We start from the raw sequence: 17,717 nt of genomic DNA, 5'->3' as shown, positions 1-17,717 counted from the left end.
GAAAGGGTCACAAACGGAAAGAAGTATCCACAAGCAAACTCCTTTCCTCCCCTACCTTCTTTAAAGCCTGTGGTAGTTGGACTGGGAGCAGGCAGCTCCTGATCTGATTCTTGCAGGCCTTGAAATACTTATGTCCGCTTTAAAACCTATAGGAATTGGATATAACCTTTGCAGGCTTTGAAAGGGGTACAGGAAAAGAAGTAGGAGCTTTGTTTCCCAGAAGTCTGCAGGATATGAACTCTGCCTCGTGGTGTAGGATATTCTAGCATTTTGTGGATCTCCTCAGGCATCCAAAGATGTTGAGCCATGCCTAGCTAGTCCCAATTTGGCCAACCCCCATCACCAGACCTGTGAGATACAATGCACATATGAAACAATTGCCTTGAAATATGCAAGCTCTTATGAGGAGTCCTTCATGCAAAAATGAGCACTTACGAAGTTCTTCAAGGAAGAGAATATGGAGAAGTATTTTGGTACCCTTCACAGGTTGCTTTAAATGGCTGCCATCTAGAAGTGCAGACAGGCTGTTGCCACTGCTATGGAATGGCCTGCACTTGTAGCCCTTTGCTTTTGATAGCCAGTACCACCTGACACAGCACAGTTACCTGAAATACTTTGATGCGAGTCTCAAATGCTAATGTATTATTTCAGAAATCTGATTTGCTATGGAGGCATTTGACACTCTGAAAGAAATATATTTTGCACCTGAAGTAAATAAACACTTGTTAATTTGACTGAGGTGTATTGTTTCATTTTAGACCGTTTAATAACAGATACTGCAAAAAGGTAATAGGTGGTATGATCTGGAATCCAGCTATGAGGAAATCTTTGTCTGTTGAGCATCTAGAGACCAAAAGCCTTCCTTCTCGATCTCCTCCTGTTACCCCAAACTGGTAAAAGTGTTTTTTAAATTTTTCTTAAAATGAGATGAGCATAAAGCAAAGATCTTGTTGGCTTTGAATACTGTCAGGCTACCTTTATATACTAAAAGCCGTCTTTCAATAAGTATGTGCTTCCTTCTAGAGAAGAGTCACTAGCAGTGGGATAGGTCCTTTCTCTTGAGCTCAGAAGGCAGTATTCAGTTTTAATTCCAAAGGAAGTTGGGTCTCTCTCCTCACACCCAAGATGAGCAATTGCCTTCATCTCAGGAGGGAAGACTCCAGTGCACATCTGGTCTTGTGGTAGCAAGCATGAATTGTCTCCTTTGCTAAGCAGTGTCCACCATGGTTTGCATTTGAATAGGAGACATGTGAGAACTGTAAGATATTCCGTAAGATGGGGCCGCTCTGGGAAGAGTACCTGCATACTTGCATACAGAAAGTTATTTATTATTTATTTATTTATTACATTTATATCCCACTCTTCCTCCAAGGAGCCCAGAGCGGTGTACTGCATATTTAGGGTTCTCCTCACAACAACCCTGTGAAGTAGGTTAGGCTGAGAGAGAAGTGACTGGCCCAGAGTCACCCAGCTAGTATCATGGCTGAATGGGTACTTGAACTCGGGTCTCCCCGGTCCTTGTCCAGCACTCTAACCACTACACCACGCTGGCTCTCAGTTCTAAGTTTCCTCCCTGGCATCTCCAAGATAGGGCTGAGAGAGACTCTTGCCTGCAACTTTGGAGAAGCCACTGCCAGTCTCTGTAGACAATACTGCGCTAAATGGACTAATGGTTTGACTCAGTATAAGCCAGCTTCCAATGTTCCTATTAATGTCTGTGCACTGTCCCATTCATCAGGGGTGCACAACTCAAAAGTTCATGTGGGCTGGAATCAACCTTGACCAGAAATATATGGGCTGCAAAAAAGATCTAATGACCATGTGGATAAGCACAGTACAGTGTACGCATCTTTGAAATACACTGTCTGAATAAAAGCATAAAATCCCATTTTAAATTAACTTTGAGAGGAGGCTATGTTTGAGATCATTATTGTTGCTAGCTGACATCCTGATTACAGCACATGCATGCAGTGAAAAGGATGCATGCCCACAGCAGTAGCGTCCCCTTCTGCCTTTCAGACCCCAGAGGAGAGGCCTGTTTCAACACTAGCTGTCCTACTTCCCTTGGGTTGAAGAGAAAACCACATGTTCCATTTTCTGATTAAAGTTGCTGCATTTAATGTGTTTGTTTTTTTCCTATCTACTATTTTTTCATTAACTATATGTTGTAGTTCACACTTGGGGTAAATGTGTTATGCATTTGAAACTGCATGAAAGGAATGAAACCTTAGATTGCATGTGGTGATACAGCAGATTTCTCACATTTTATTAAAATGGTTGCATGATAACTGATCTGATTTCTACTTCTTTTAAGGCGAAGTCCTAGACTACGTCATGAGATTCATAAACCACGGCACTCATCTGTAGATAACCTTGTAAATGAGATTTCCTATTTAACTGAAACAGAAGATGTTTTTTACACCTATAAGATTTCCCCATCTTCTAAAGATAGTGATTCAGAGTTGTCTCAGAACCAAAGCCCACAGAGAAGGTAATTACCTCTAAAACATTAACTGTCAATAATGCACTGGTGCTTTCTTTGCTTTTCTGTGCACATTGCTCAACTCTGGTAATTGGTATATTATGTTTTGAACAACATAATAAATGACATTTCATCAAACTCGTTAGGAGTGAAAGAATAATCTTAATTGTATACCATGATCTTTAGCATGTTCAGGAATGCACAACTTCAGCCCTCCAGGTGTCAGATCAGCCGGGCCATGGGCAGCAGTACCTGGGGTGTAGGTCCAGAAGCCAGGACTGAGGGCATCATGAACAGGATGCTGGTCAGGTAGATGATCAGAGATGGAAGAATAAAGACAGGAATCGAGAGCCAAGTACATACCAGGAGTCAAGCTGGGTAATACATCAGGAATTGGAGTTAGGGACTGAGACAGGAGACAGAAACACACAGAAGGTCAAGCTAGTTAGTCTTCCAGCCAGGGTCAAGACAAGAGCCAGAGTCAAAGCCAAGCCAAGGAACAAACTGGATCAGGAGTCAGATGGATTAAGCAGGTTACACGAGTCACACCGAGTAGTCAAGTAAAGAAGAGATACACATCCAGTCAGGCAAACCTTGTCTGCCCTAGCCAGGAAGTCTCTTTATACTTCCTGTTTCAGTGAGAAGCCCCAGTGAGTAGAATCTTTGAGTGGGGCTTGCTTAGAACTGCGGAAGCCCAAGAGTGAGTTTGTAATGTGACCAGCTGCCATAGGGGGAAGCAGTGTGCAGAGCAGGCAGGGCATGGCATCAGGTGTTTTTGGGCTATAACTCCTATCATCCCCAGCTATTGTGGCTAATAGGAATGATGAGAATGGTAGTTCAAAGTTGTTGCACTTTAGGCAGTAGGGCCATAGTTGTGCAGCCCTGGCTTAGTTCTTAGTAAGTGTGCTTACAATTAGTCTTAATGTTAATGATTAGTAGTATTTTATAAACAGAGAGAAGTTCAGTAATGCACTGGTGCTTTTTATGCTTTTCTGTGCATATATACGATAGCGATAGTCTTTATTTCGGTCTTTGACCAGCACAACAGCAGAACAGACAAAAACGGTTCAAACTATCTACATCTACAAAATTAAAGAATCTGTAAAGTTACTTAGAGTAATAAATGCAAGATGCTAAAAGTTTAAACTATGGAGATAAAACTATGTATAAAGATTAGTCAAAACTAATGACAGAGTGACACTGATTATAAAGGTAGAGAGACAGCAAAATTATATGATTAATACAGAGCAGTGTTAAATCTCATAGAATATTAGTTCTTGATGAGCTCTGAACGAATTTTGCTAGCTATGAGGCAAAACCTAGCCACATTATAAAACCAGGAGTCATTCTGATCTGCTAAAAGGAAATTCAGATAAAAAGAATCAGTACAGCTTGGATATGGACTAATATCTACGGAGATAAGCTTATGTTGGATATCGTGATAGTAGTGACAGTACAAGAGTACGTGAGCTGTCGTTTCAATCTCACCAGAGCCATGGGGCAAAAATGCTCTCCATATGGAATTCTTTGGTATCTCCCTTCCAACACAGCTGTGCACAAGGCATTGCATCGGGCCAATGTCAGGGCTGTGCTGTACAAATACGGGGCTGGGCTGTTAGCTGGTTCGAATAGTTGGCAGGGGTAAAACTCAGAATTTGATTGCCCAGGAAGACACAGACCGGAATGGAGCCTTGATCAATTTGGCGCTCCATATCATAGATTCTTTCCCTTATTTTGAGTCTGGCATTTTCATAGCCAAGGGTTAGCAGTGGGGGTGGGGGCGGCGTAATAGTATAGCCTTTCTTCCACCCCTTTTCCCCACCTTGAGTGGTGTATATCCTTTAGCACCAATGGAGCTAATCCAATGGGAGAGAAAATCAGCTTAAGCCAGAATTCAAAAATAATAATCCAAGCCCTAGCCTCTAATTTGAGCATCTCTGCTTCCAGCCGTAGTACTGCCCTAGGAATGCAGCTGGGGACCTGAAATATATTCTTCAGGAAATTGGATTGAACTGCTTCTAGTTTAGCGAAGTTAGGGTATAGTGCACGTATACAGTATACAGAAAGTGAAGTTGCCACCATTGTGTATGAATAAGGCTTAAGCAGCACATTTTCTGTACTGAAAAAAATTAAATCTGAAACTGCAGAAAAATTGTGCAAATTGTTACACTAAGTTGATTAGGTTCTTGAACTCAGTGTTAGGTTTTCCTGGATGAAACTGATTATCTAGATCTCTTTTCAGTCTGGCTTCTGTCCTAGCTTTGGTACTGAAGCAGCCTTGGTTGCCCTGATAGATGTGTACATTGATAAATAGATGAGAGAGAATACATCCTTGCTGGTTTCTCCTGGACCTCCCAGTAGCCTTTGATACCATCAACCATGGTATCCTTCTGAACTGCCTGTCTGGGATGGGGTTTTAAGTAGCTGTTTTTGCAGTGGTTCCTATCCTCCCTGGAGGGTAAGTTCCATAAAGTGGTGCTGTGGGATGCTTGTTTAATAGATACCATGACTCCTACATAAAACTGCTGGAAGAGTTTGTTAGGAGTTTTGGATTGAACTGTTGTCAGTATGCTGATGATATGCAACTATATCCCTACTTTCCATCTCAGCTAACTGGGCAGAGAGGCACCTTCTTAATGTGGTGATTTTCTCTTTATTTAGCAGGGGGAGAGTAACTGGCCCTATCCATAGGGGGAGAGTAACTGGCACAGTACCTCCAGTGACTGTTGCTGGTGCCTATCTTATATTTCTTTTTAGATTGTGAGCCCTTCAGGGTCAGGGATCTATCTTATTTGTTTATATATTATTTCTCTATGTAAACCGCTTTGGAAACTTGTTTGTTGAAAACCGGTATATAAATATATTTTTGTTCTTGTTGTTTTGGCAGCTATTAATTCTGCATCTTGTGGTAATTCAGGTGATAGTGTAATACCCCTATTTCCTACCATCAGCATGCATGTATGAATAATATTATCATTATCTGACTTGTTTTAATATCAGAATCAGTAATTTTGGAAATTAGGGGTTGAGACATCAAGATGTAATCAACAAAGCTAACTTCCTCCTTAGTCAGATTAAAGGGCCACAGGACTGCCCCTTTAGGTAAGGTGCCATAAAAGAAACAAGAAAAATTCCACCATTACAAGCCTCAAAGTTGTATTGGTTATAAATATGACAACTGTTGGAGAAATGTATTAGCAAGACCAAAGCCTCCCTATATTCGGCCTTTGTAGATTTTAAATTTGCCTCTCATTTCCAGAGACATTGTATGGAGGAAGTTGGAGGCCTCCTCAATTGATAAGTGATTGCTCCTCCTTATCAGGAACCTCCCTATATATGTTCTCGCATACTTGGCATACATGGGTGTACAAAGGGTTAATACCCAAGTATCTGCAGTTGCTAGGTGACCAGAAATGACTGCTGAGTTTTGTTGAAGCAGCATATATTAGATGTAGCACATCAACAAGATCTTGCACTAGTCTCTAAACAGATTAAGTCATGGAGATTGACTCACTGTTTGTGCCCAGCTGAGCGTTTCCCTATGGCAAGAAGTACCTACACATCGAAGACTGTTCTCTATGGCCAGATTTACTGTGCTTCTGGAGGGCAGGTTTAATAAAGTGCCATACAATGAATGTCTCTGTCCCTGTAGTGCAGAGAGGATAGAGACAGGAGGACATGTGTTGTTATACTGTAAATTCTACAACCACCTTTGAAGCAAGTTAATTAACCAGTTTCTCTCACAGTTGCCAGGTCGTTTAGAGGAATTGTATGTGTCTTTTTTATTATCAGATAAGCAACCAGTGATAAACTACTCCGTGGCAAAACTTTGCACTATGGCTAGCAGAGTGCATCGTGAATTAACAAAGGACTTCTCCAGTCTATAACTGGGAGAATTGAGTATCAATAAACTATTGAATTTAGTTGGTCTCTGTGCATAGTTTGTTTCAATTGATTATCATTATTGATTATCAGTTGATTCAATTGATTCATTACTGATTATCAATTGATTCATTATTTTGAGATGTGAGTGCTTGTTACACTGTTATATATATGGTTTGTGCTTCCTACTGTTGCGTTACATCTGGTGTTGTATTATCACTATGTTGTATTGCATCTGGTCAGATACCATAATAAAGGATTTACTTGCTGACAATTGTTGAGCTAATAACTTGAAACTTGGCATGTGTGGTTTATGTGATGAGGTTTATAAATATGCCCAGTTTTCAAAGAGATCTGGTAAAAACTGCCACAGCTACAGCAATTTAAGAACATTCGTTATTCAAATCCTGACTTCATTCTGAGTAAGGATTTTAGGCTCCAGGGCTGCACACTTTCGGCCCTCCAGCTCTTGTTGGACTACAGCTTCCATCTTTCCTTACTCTTGACCACCTTGGCTGGGGAGTTAGTTGACTCTCTGGCACAAACTAATTTCATGTAGTTGTAAAGTTTGTTTGACTGTGTGCAGAAAGCAAAGGCTATGAAACTGTTTTTAATGGTCCTTTTATATATTAGAAGAAATATTGAAATATTTGTGTATAAAAGCTATTATCCAAAGCTTTAACATGTTTGCTGTATTGTTAATTATCTTGTATCTTTTTGTTTTTGTGCTTTGCCAACAGATCATCAGAACAAGAATCTCCAAAGTGAGTTTTCTGATATAGTTAGTCTCTGTGGCTAGATTTCTATTGGAGTTATTCCTATAATTTTAAATCCCAAATAAAAAAGAATTTGCAGTAATTTTCAATAAACATTCCTCAACTATCAATTTAGAGTGTGTGTGAGAGAAATATAAAATTTATTTTAAAAATAAAATTAGCAAAAGGAAAAAGATTGTAAGCTTCCTGTTTTTAAGTACAGATGATGCATATTGTGCTCTGGGCAACAGTTTTTTTGAGGACAGGTTCTTTGCCAACTTCTTAATCTTTATACTTAATGTTATGTTTTTTTCTGCACTGGGAAATAATTTTGAGCTTTAAATTGCCACTACAATTGAAATGTGAAAACACTGGGTTTTATTCAACAACCATTAGTGATGCCTAAGTTTCTTTGGGGTTACTGGGGCTTAAGTTAGTCACAACTAACTCGTTCCATAGTTTTCAGTGGTGGTTAGTCATGACTAACTTTCTTTGGATACTGTGTTCTCCACATTTATGTCATATACACAGATTCTATGTTTACAGTAATTTTAATAACAAAAACACATGAAATGTTTTAAACCTTAATTGTTTTTAAAAATTTATTTCATATGGTGTTCAATTAGAATATTTTCTGTACCCTTGAAATGTCTAATGAGCTAACATTAATGAAATCCTGAAAAATCACATAGCTGCCTTGTCAACAGAACTCTTTTATGTTCATGGAAAAACATGGAACTGACATGAAGGTTCTGGCTTAGGTTGTGTGGTGATGTTGGCTATTAATGTTGTGCTTGTTTTACTTATTTTCTCTTAATGAAGGAACATATTGGAAAATAATTCAACACAAAATTCCTTGTCTCAGACCCTCAGTGGAGTGGGCAACCTTTCAGGCATTTTGGAAGGAACAGATAAGCACCTTTTAGAAAACATTAAAAAAGGAATGTCAATGGATGATTCCAATCAGTACTACTGTGATAAGGTATGATAAACCAGATGAATTTGGCAAATCTATAATTGTACATTGGTAGATGTGACAACTACAAACGGAGGCTGCATTCATGTTAATCCCAGTTGAATTAAGTTGACTGACATTGATGTGATTTTAACGGTGTGGAACCCCTGCATAGCGGCAATCCTGGCTAATGTCCACAGAGTTAACTGGGATATTTAATCTGGGATCAGATCTCAGTTAGCCAGCCACCCAGACACCCTAATCAGGATCCGCTGGTAGTGTGAACCTTACATCAATCCTAGTGATCTGCAATGTGCTGTGTCCTCACCTGTGTGGCCACCATAGATGTCCTCACCTAGAGTGGACCACACCCACTGATTCTCTAGCCTTCCACTCACACTCCATGGCCATGCAGTTAGAACACTTTTGTCTCCACTCTGCCTGGCTACACACTACATCTTCCATACCTGCATGTCGTGCCCGCACCTACTTCCACAACTCCACTGCCCCCTCTTAAAGGGACACTGACCCAACTCCCAGCTGGCAGCATACATGTCCCACACACACACTCTACCTCCACTTCCTAAGGCCCTGACCCATTCTCCAGGAAACAGAGGCTAAACCCACAATACATGTGCCACACCACATGTCCCTTGGCCCACAGAAGCAAACCCCAACAATGCATGAATACACACACAGCTCTCAGGAAGGCCCATGGGCAGCAGTATCCCACATCCTCTCATCACAGATCCCCAATGTGCAAGGATGGAATCAGTGCACACACCTGCAGGGGGTAGGAGAGACAAGCCCTGTTGTTCTAAGGGTCACCAAGAGTCATGCAGCTCTGCACACAGCAACAGGCCCAGGCTGCAAGTAGTACCCCTGACAGACTAAGCAATGCTCCCAAGCACTCCACAGCCAGCATTCAACAAGGGTGTGTACACAAATACAGTAACATCAGCTTTGAAATTCTGTAGGATATTACACCCCCGCTCCAGCCCCATGGAATGCATTATGCTGATCAACATACACACAGGTAAACAAGTTCCTGCAGAGCAACACACTGAATACCCAATGGCTGCTCCAGATACCACCCATACCAGCCTTGCCGAACCCCACTGCTCTTGTGCGTGGACAAAATCATATCAGCAGGATAGCAGGGCCCAACTTATACTGGCTTTGGCAATCTAAAGCCATAGCTGAGATGGACACAGGAACAGTCCCAGGGTGGAACCAAAAGCATCCTAAGGAAGCAGCAAAAACATACTAGAGCCAAGAACAGGACAGAGGAAGAGTCCCAAACCCTCATCAATATCTGGAACGTGGATGAAGTGCAAGGGGCATACCATAACCATGAGAGCCTGTTTGGCTCACAAAGCAGATGAAACCAGGGTTTTGACCACACACTCAATCAGTGTAGGGACCACTTACAACTTCTCAAGAAGAGGTTCAAGTACCCTATGATCACAATCAGCATTCTGGGGTCGAGGCTATTTCCACCGTGGGCTATGACAAGTGCAAACCCATCCTCTTAGATCGAAGGGATGTTGTGGCCCACCACATTGCTGACACCAGTGTCTCCATCAACAGCAAGCACAAGAGGGCCAGTAAGCTGCCAACACAGCCAGCACACAAGGCTGGCTACCCACCCACCCCATGCAGGAACATCCACAGACCCAACAGTGACCCAACAGAGGTGCAAAGGTCCAGATAACCACATCGATGATGAAGACGGTACACAATCCATCTCCCTACTCCTCACAGTATCATCCACTTCTAGTAGGACTCTACGAAGGGGAACACACATGCTGCTGCATTCAAAGCAGACAAGGAAGAGTGCAGCCAATCAGCAGAGAGGAGTGCACACCCGTGTAACTGCACCCACTGCAGCCAAGAGCCACTCTGCGAGTAAGAACAAGAGCGTGCCACCAAGACTGTGCACACAGCATAGCTGCTCCTGCAGCAACTGAAGAGGCAGCAGAAGCAGCACAAGATGGGATCCCTAACCACTTGAATAGCTGGCTCTGTGTATGAAGGCCAAGGAAGCAGGCAAGAGGAGGAGGTGGATTAAGTGCAGGCATAAGAGGAGGGAACATGGTGGCCTTCAGACACCACACGTCTTTTCAGAGGGGCATCTGCAACAGGTCACAACTGTGCTTAAGGGGGTTGCACAGCAAGGATATTAAGGATATACTCAGATGAGGACTGGGCTGGGGCAGATCTCGCTATACCTCTTCAATGACATGCCAGCAGCACCAAGCTGCTCATACTGAGGGATGCAAGAGAGTCATCTCCTTACAACGAGTGAGTGTGCTGGGGGGTGGGGGGGGCATCAGAACCTTTGGTAGCAAGCACCCAGCACAGGCCCCTGAGAACTTGCATTTCTTTAGTGTCCCACACAACCCCTTGCCGTAGCTGAGCAGAAAGCCACCTGCAAGCAGCCTACTTCAGTAGGAAGTCATGGAGTGCCCCTCTGGCATCCTTACAGAGAAGTTCACAGGTGTGTTTGCTGGTGCGTTGGGGAACAGCCATGACAATGCTATCTTCTGGTCACCAACCTTGACTGATAAACTGATCCACAGCGCCTTTGTGAATGCCATCTCCACTATGGCAAGCAAGAACCTTGTGCTCTTTGAGGACGGCATGTGGCATCTACACATGGCTGGTGCCTCCCTACAAGGCTCCCAGGGATGCAATGCAGTGACATTCCACTACTGTATGGTGGCTGATAGAGATTTTGGATGCCTGCAGGCCAGGTGGCATTCCCTGTATACCTTGGTTGATCTCAACGAAGATATTGTTACTGATGTGATAGTTGTCTGCTGCATCCAGCACTATAATTGCAAATCCTTGAGTGATGTCCTCTTTGTAGACCATCCAGACTTGGTCCAGCCGTTTATGCCTGGGTAGGAGGGGTAAGGGAGCATGAAGGGAGGGAGTGCTGGCTGGGAGGGCATTCACCTGCCTTCAGATGTGGCCGCCAAGATGCCCAAGGCAAGGGCTGTCAGGTGTGTAGTCTCCTGAGCAGAATGCCTAGTTGGATGGTTATTGTCTTTGCGTGTGCTTCTGCTGTGTTTTGCTGGCTATCAGTAAAAGCTTCGGCATTGATACTGGACTGTATCTCCTTGGTCATATGTAGATTAGGTGGTGGGCAGTGTCTGGTGGGTAGGTGCTTCTAGAGCATAAGCAGCTCTGTTCCAGGGTAGTTGAAGTGGGGACTTCTTCATCAGAATAAGGGTGTGGACTTTGTGTTGGGCCAGTGTGTGGGTGGTAGCAAGAGATGAGGGGATGGATGGTTCTCCCACCACCCCACTGCTTCCTGCCCTGGAGAGCTGTGTGATTGTGTTGTGCTGGTCGCATTCTTTACCAAGGAAAGCATGTGTCCCCAGCCAGAAAGCAGTGGGAGTGTCAAAAGCTCCCCTGTGGGCCTTGTTGTTTCACAGAAGGCAGGGGCAGGAGGAGTGCCAGTGGACTCTGTGCCTTGTCCCACATGACCACTGCCCCGAGTGATGATGCAGCTGGTTCTATACAAAGCATCTCTGACAGTCGGGGCAAAGAACCAGGCGTGTGTGTGTGTGTTCTTTGCTGTTTCCCTCTTCCTTTCTCTGCCCAGGGTGTGTGCAGGGACTTGCTGGTTGCCTTGCCTGACTCTTTGTCTATTGCTGTAGGGCTTCTCTTTCCCAGCCACCTCTATTTCCTCCTGGGAAGTTTAGTGTGAGGGTCATTGTTTTCACATCCTAACTGAATAAAGGGCTATAGAAAAGGGTTAAGGAGGTCAGTGCTCTCTTCAGTAGTTGCTCCGCTTCCGCAGTGGAGTAGAGTTTTGCCAAAGCTCTCCAGGGATTGCTTAGTGGGCCTGAGCTCCTGAGCTCCACCAACTCTGACCTTGAGGCCAATGGGAGCATGTGTGGTGACATGGTAAAAGCTTTTTGGGGTGAGCACAGTGTGAGGGGTGGTGCAGGCCCTGTCGGGATTACATGTATGTCCCTGGAGGCCAATGACTACCATGGTCCACTCCCTTGGAGCCACTAACTGGTATTGTGTGGATGATGTGCTGCCGCCACCTGGAAGTGATATTGTGTGCCAGGCCACCTGCAGATGCTGGCTAAGCTCCAGGGCCAGAGAGGTGATTGTGTGGACACGGCTAGAGGAAATGATGGTTTACCACTGACTTGCATTAGTTGTATTCTTTTTAAGAAGCATGAGGTGTCTTTCTGCAAGTATGGTTTTAGATTTACTAAGTAATACAATATATTTATTTCAATGATGACATGACATGCTTCTTCTAATTGATACTTTCCTTCACTTCAGATCAGATATTGACTAAAATTGTCCTTAGCATTGAGTTTGTTCTTTAGGTAGGTGACTCCTTCAAGTCCAGGTGGAGCTAAACAGGTTGCTTTTTAATTGAAACATTAACATTGGTGGTTTTAACTGCATTATCAGTTTACCAATTTTCTATCTGTCAAGTAGAGAGTAACTTCTTGACTACCAAGTCTCAGTCTTAGACACTCTACTGTATACTTAGCCATCCTTTGTTCTAGTTCTAGGTTTGTTATGATTTGTACCTCTATGTTTGTGAGAGAACGGATTTTAGAATTAGATCTAACTTTACCAACTTCTGATGATTATATTATAATATTTGTCAAACAAAAGATGAAGGGTGGGGAATAACCATACTGGGCAAATCACATAAATTTTGAACCTGTAGATTACTTCTGAAACATCTCGCTCTCATTCTTGCTCGCACTCGCACACACTGCCAGTCTTTTATCACAGTTTTGCCCATGGAATTATATACTTTGTTTTTGCTGAAAACAAAACTGTCTTGAGGGAGACCACTTGCCAGGTATGACATGGCCACTGTTCCAGGTGTAAGGAAGAACAGGATATATCTACCAGTGTACTGCAACAATAGGTGCTGTTTTGTAGTTTTATATCTGTGAATGCCCGAATATCTTCTAAAGTGTACCTTCTATGAAATTTTTAAGAAGCATTCCAGTTTCTTTAACAAAGATGGAAGGAGGATTGTGGTAACGGAGGGAGCTGGAAGTGACAGACAATAGACATAACCTGCCCTCTCTCTTTCCCAATTGATTTGTAGCATAGAGAGGACCACAGGGGCCAATTAGTCCTAATGGGGAATCACCCAGTGCCTTTCCCAAAAAGAGCACAGTGTGATTTTTGTTCCTCACACATGTGAGGCTGTCTCTAATACAGCTTCTAATATGACACACACAACCCATTTTGGGATGGTCAATCTCTACATCCTGTCTTTGGGGAGTGGGTAAAACTGGCCACCCTCAGTGGACTTAATGCGTCTCGCAGTGGTGGTGGAGGGGAAAAATCCTCCAAAAGGAAACCACCTGCACACATACCATCATTTTCACAAAAAATGTGCATGCTAGCAGAAGTATTCATGTGGGACTTTCCAGACCCCCATGATGTAATTTCTGGCACAGAATCAAACCCTGAATCCTTGTTTGAGAATAGCCCATAAACACGCCTGCATGGACTGCTGAGGTACCCATCACCCCCTCTGATAAAAAGGGGAGATGAATCTCTATTGCCTCATTTTGCTTCTCTAAAGCTGCTCCATTTAGAACAGTTTTATTTTATTTTATTCATTCATTCATTCATTCATTCATTCGATTTTTATACCGCCCTTCTGAAAAGGTTTTGGTTTTTCAAGAACAAAAATAAATCAGCCTCTCAGTTTTTCCTTCCCTCAGTTTTTCCTCCCCCTGGTCTGGGGGAGCTGTGAAGGCACCCCCTGCTCCTGACCCTCTCTTACCCAGACAGCGAATCCACTGGCTGGGAGCATGAGGCACACCTTCATTGAAACACTGGCTGGCTCGGTGGCTCCCTGCCTCACTCTCAGTGCTCTCTCTCTCGCGCTCTCTCGCTCTCTCTCTCTCTCTCTCTCTCTCTCTCTCTCTCTCTCGGTCATGAGGTCAACATCCCCAAGACTTCTTATTTATTTTGAGAGCATTTTATTATTTCTTGTTTACACAGTCAGACAGGTGTTATTGACTGGTTTCTTTTATCCAGACATCGAGTCCTTCCCAAGGACCTGGGATGGCTGAATTTTATTGTCAGTTATAGATATCGTCGCAGAATATAGGCTGTTCCCAGTAAAGCTGCTTTTTGTAATTGGCTGGTGGTGATTTCTGTGGCCCCTATGGTTTTGAGGTGCTCTTCAAGGTCTTTTGGAACTGCACCCAGGGCGCCAATGACCACTGGGATTATTTTGGTCTTTTTCTGCCACAGCCTTTCAATTTCCATTTGTAGATCTTTGTATTTGGTGATTTTTTCTATTTCTTTTTCTTCTATTCTGCTATCCCCTGGTATTGCTATGTCGATTATTTTAACTTGTTTTTCTTTCTTCTCGACTACAGTTATATCTGGTGTATTGTGTGGCAGATGTTTGTCTGTTTGTAGTCCGAAGTCCCATAATATTTTTACATCTTCATTTTCTTCAACTTTTTCAATTTGATGGTCCCACCAATGTTTGGCTAAAGGTAGCTTGTATTTTTTTCAGATGTTCCAGTGTATCATCCCTGCTACCTTGTCATGCCTTTGTTTGTAGTCAGTCTATGCGATCTTTTTACAACAGCTGATTAGGTGGTCCACTGTTTCATCTGCTTCTTTACAAAGGCGGCACTTGCTGTTTGTTGTTGACTTTTCTACTTTTGCTCTTACTGCATTTGTTCTTAGTGCCTGTTCTTGCGCAGCCAGTATTAAACCCTCTGTGTCTTTCTTCAAGTTGCCATTCTTAAGCCATTGCCAGGTCTTGGTGATGTCTGATCTTCCACTTATATTGTGCAAATATTGACCATGCAGTGGCTTCTTTTTCCATTTTTCTGCTCGGTTCTTGACTTGTTCTTTCTTGTAGGCCTGCTTTGTTTCATTGGTGTTGAATAGTTTCGCGTTATTGACCATTTGAAGTGCATCTTCTTCACTGTCCTTGATATTTTCTTCAAGGCCTCTTTTCTCCTCCTCTACTGTTTGATGGACTTGCAAGCATTCCTCTTCCACCTGAGCTGCGAGGGAGGTATAGCCTATCTACATCACTGCGGGGTTGCAGAGCATGATTGATGGTCATGATTTTCCTGGTTGTTTTTATTATTGTTGTTGTTGTTATTACTTTTATATCCTGCTCTTCCTCCAAGGAGCCCAGAGCGGTGTACTACATACTTAGGTTTCTCTTTCACAACAACCCTGTGAAGTAGGCTAGGCTGAGAGAGAAGTGACAGGCCCAGAGTCACCCAGTTAGTATCATTGCTGAATGGGGATTTGAACTCGGGTTTCTCCGGTCCTAGTCTAGCACTCTAAGCACTACACCACGCTGGCTCTCATGAATATTCTCTTTTTGCTGAGATATGAAAGCTATCCATATTCCTTCAGGCCCATCTTGAACAGCAAAAGATCATATTTTGATCTTTGGGAGCCTATAGCTTCAAGTCCCTGCCTATCTATCTATGAGGAAGGAGTGATGTGCCTTTCTCATCTGCATCTCCTTCAGACTATATCCAAGATAAACTCTTGTTCATATAAGCCAAAAGGCCATGTTACCTTCTTTACCTTAGCCTATAGCTGAATACTGAATAGATGAATATTGTCTCCTTGCAGCATGGGGATAGTTTTAGCCCATATTACATACTTGGCTGGTTTTGAGAATACTCTCTATGCATCATTTTTTAATTAGAAAATCTGGAAAACCTTCCTCAGATGGTGCAAAAAATAATATTCTCTTTTTGCTGAGATGTGAAAGCTATCCATTTTCCTTCAGGCCCGTCTTGAACAGCAATTCCAGCACTACATCCTCTACAGAGGGGTTTTGCTCCAATGTTCATCATTCCCTAGGATCTGCATCCCTGTCAGTTCCTTTAGGACATCACACTTCTCTGTACTGCAGCAGCACAGAGATTCCCATCATGATCCTCCACAATAAACCCTTCACAAACAGCCCTTCAGGCCTCACAATTAATTCAACTTCTGTCTAACTTCCAAAACCATATGGTCACCCTTGGCCCTGGCCCCTGACCCTGCTGTCATACCAACAGTGCCACCCCCTCCCATTGATTTTAGAAATAGGTTTCTCCACCCTGCTGTCTCAATTCCACTCACCCCAGAAAGACAGAGTGGCCTTCAACATCCACTGGGCCATTTTATCTACTTCCATCACACCTTGGCTTCTGGATAAGCAACCGCTGATACCTTTTCGTCTCCCCTTTCCAATGAGAAAGTTTCATTGGGGAGTCCATATGACCAGCTTGCATTGTGCTGGTTAATAAAACTATCCTTCCCATTTCTGGTGCTACTCTGGTCGCTTTCACTAAAAGGCCTCCACTTTTATGGCCTTAAGTACCACTACTCCCTCCCAGGAGAACTTTAGAGTGGCTACATTATTTCCATTCGCCACTTCCATGATACTGTAAAAGCTTGCCATATTTGCTGCTACATAGGCCTCTCTCAGCAGCAGAGTCCTTCGAAATGCTCTCTACACAGCCAGCAGTATATCCTACCCTTTCTAGACTTCTATTTCATATTTCATCCTGGATGTTGTAATCCTCCAACAGCAAAAGGAACATTTTTAGGAGGTTGTCTTAAATTCAGGTAAATATGAGTACATGTTTACATGTACATAAGATATGTTTTTTCTGTTCCACTATTTTCCCCTCCTCTCTAGGGGCTTTTCTTACTCCTACCTAGTCTCTGCTACAATCTGTCCATAAAACTGGGAGGTATTTCTTCCACTTGGCTCTTAAAGCCTTGCTGATTCACAAAAGTTCTGAATCTAGAGTGTGTGGGAGGAAATAACCCACATTGGATGCCTTCTGTTCCACATGCATGAAAGCTTAGTAAGTGCCAATTTTCCAAATTTTCATTGTAAGCTTTAAAATGGGCATAATCACAGCTAGTATAAAACAAACACAAAGCCTGTTCAGATATTCTTTTGCTTGATCATCTCCATATGTATGATGCAGAGCAAGGATGAACTTGTCCTGCTGTTAAGGCCACCAGCTGTTCATGTGTGAACATTTAGTCAAATAGCTTGCATATGCATAAAACCCAGTGTGCTTAACGCAAAACCCTAGATTGCATCATAAAATGTTGACTGCAGTGTTCAGGGTTCCACATGTTGGACTTTACACACATATACCTCCCCGCCGCCCACACACAGACACACACACTCAAACATTATAATGACATATAGAGGTCTAGGGGGATAGGTAACAACATACTCAATGTGCTGGGTAGGAAGGTTAGACCTCACTCCTCCACAACACATAGAGAGAAGGTCATCTGAACTAACCAAAAAAGGCAGTGATAGGGCTGGGGACCAGAGCATATGGTCTCAAAGAATATGGACACCCCACCCTGCTAAGCAGAGGCAGCCACTCACTCCCATTGACATGCAGTTTTCCACATATCCAGCATGGGGGAGAGGAGCTTTTCTACAGGAACCGGAGTCCATGGGGATGCCATGAGGCTGCATAAGGGTATCTGGCAAATGTTCAGATGCCTTTGTGTGCTTTCCTGGCAGCCCCACGTTCCCATGAAATCTGAGGAACTGAGCAGCTGCCTCCATGTAGCAGTGGGTGTGGGGTGGAATCTCACATTTTCATTGAAATTGGCA

At 43.1% G+C, this 17,717-nt stretch overlaps 1 protein-coding gene across 11 annotated transcripts in view; it reads left to right on the top strand.

Annotated features, from left to right (window-relative positions):
- The window catches only part of PTPN3 (protein tyrosine phosphatase non-receptor type 3), a 188,594-nt gene that overhangs the window by 115,874 nt on the left and 55,003 nt on the right, over window positions 1–17,717 (top strand). For 9 of the 11 annotated variants that reach the window (XM_053265895.1, XM_053265893.1, XM_053265892.1 and 6 more), the window contains 4 exons: window positions 759–893; window positions 2,315–2,491; window positions 7,105–7,128; window positions 7,942–8,101. In XM_053265895.1, the coding sequence (XP_053121870.1) occupies window positions 759–893; window positions 2,315–2,491; window positions 7,105–7,128; window positions 7,942–8,101 (496 nt within the window). The remainder of the gene's footprint in view (window positions 1–758; window positions 894–2,314; window positions 2,492–7,104; window positions 7,129–7,941; window positions 8,102–17,717) is intronic. The other 2 variants (XM_053265901.1, XM_053265898.1) reach the window with 1 other exon arrangement.

Source organism: Hemicordylus capensis, chromosome 6 (genome assembly GCF_027244095.1).
Source record: "Hemicordylus capensis ecotype Gifberg chromosome 6, rHemCap1.1.pri, whole genome shotgun sequence".
NCBI lineage: Eukaryota > Metazoa > Chordata > Lepidosauria > Squamata > Cordylidae > Hemicordylus > Hemicordylus capensis.
This window is presented reverse-complemented; position numbering and strand designations above follow the sequence as displayed.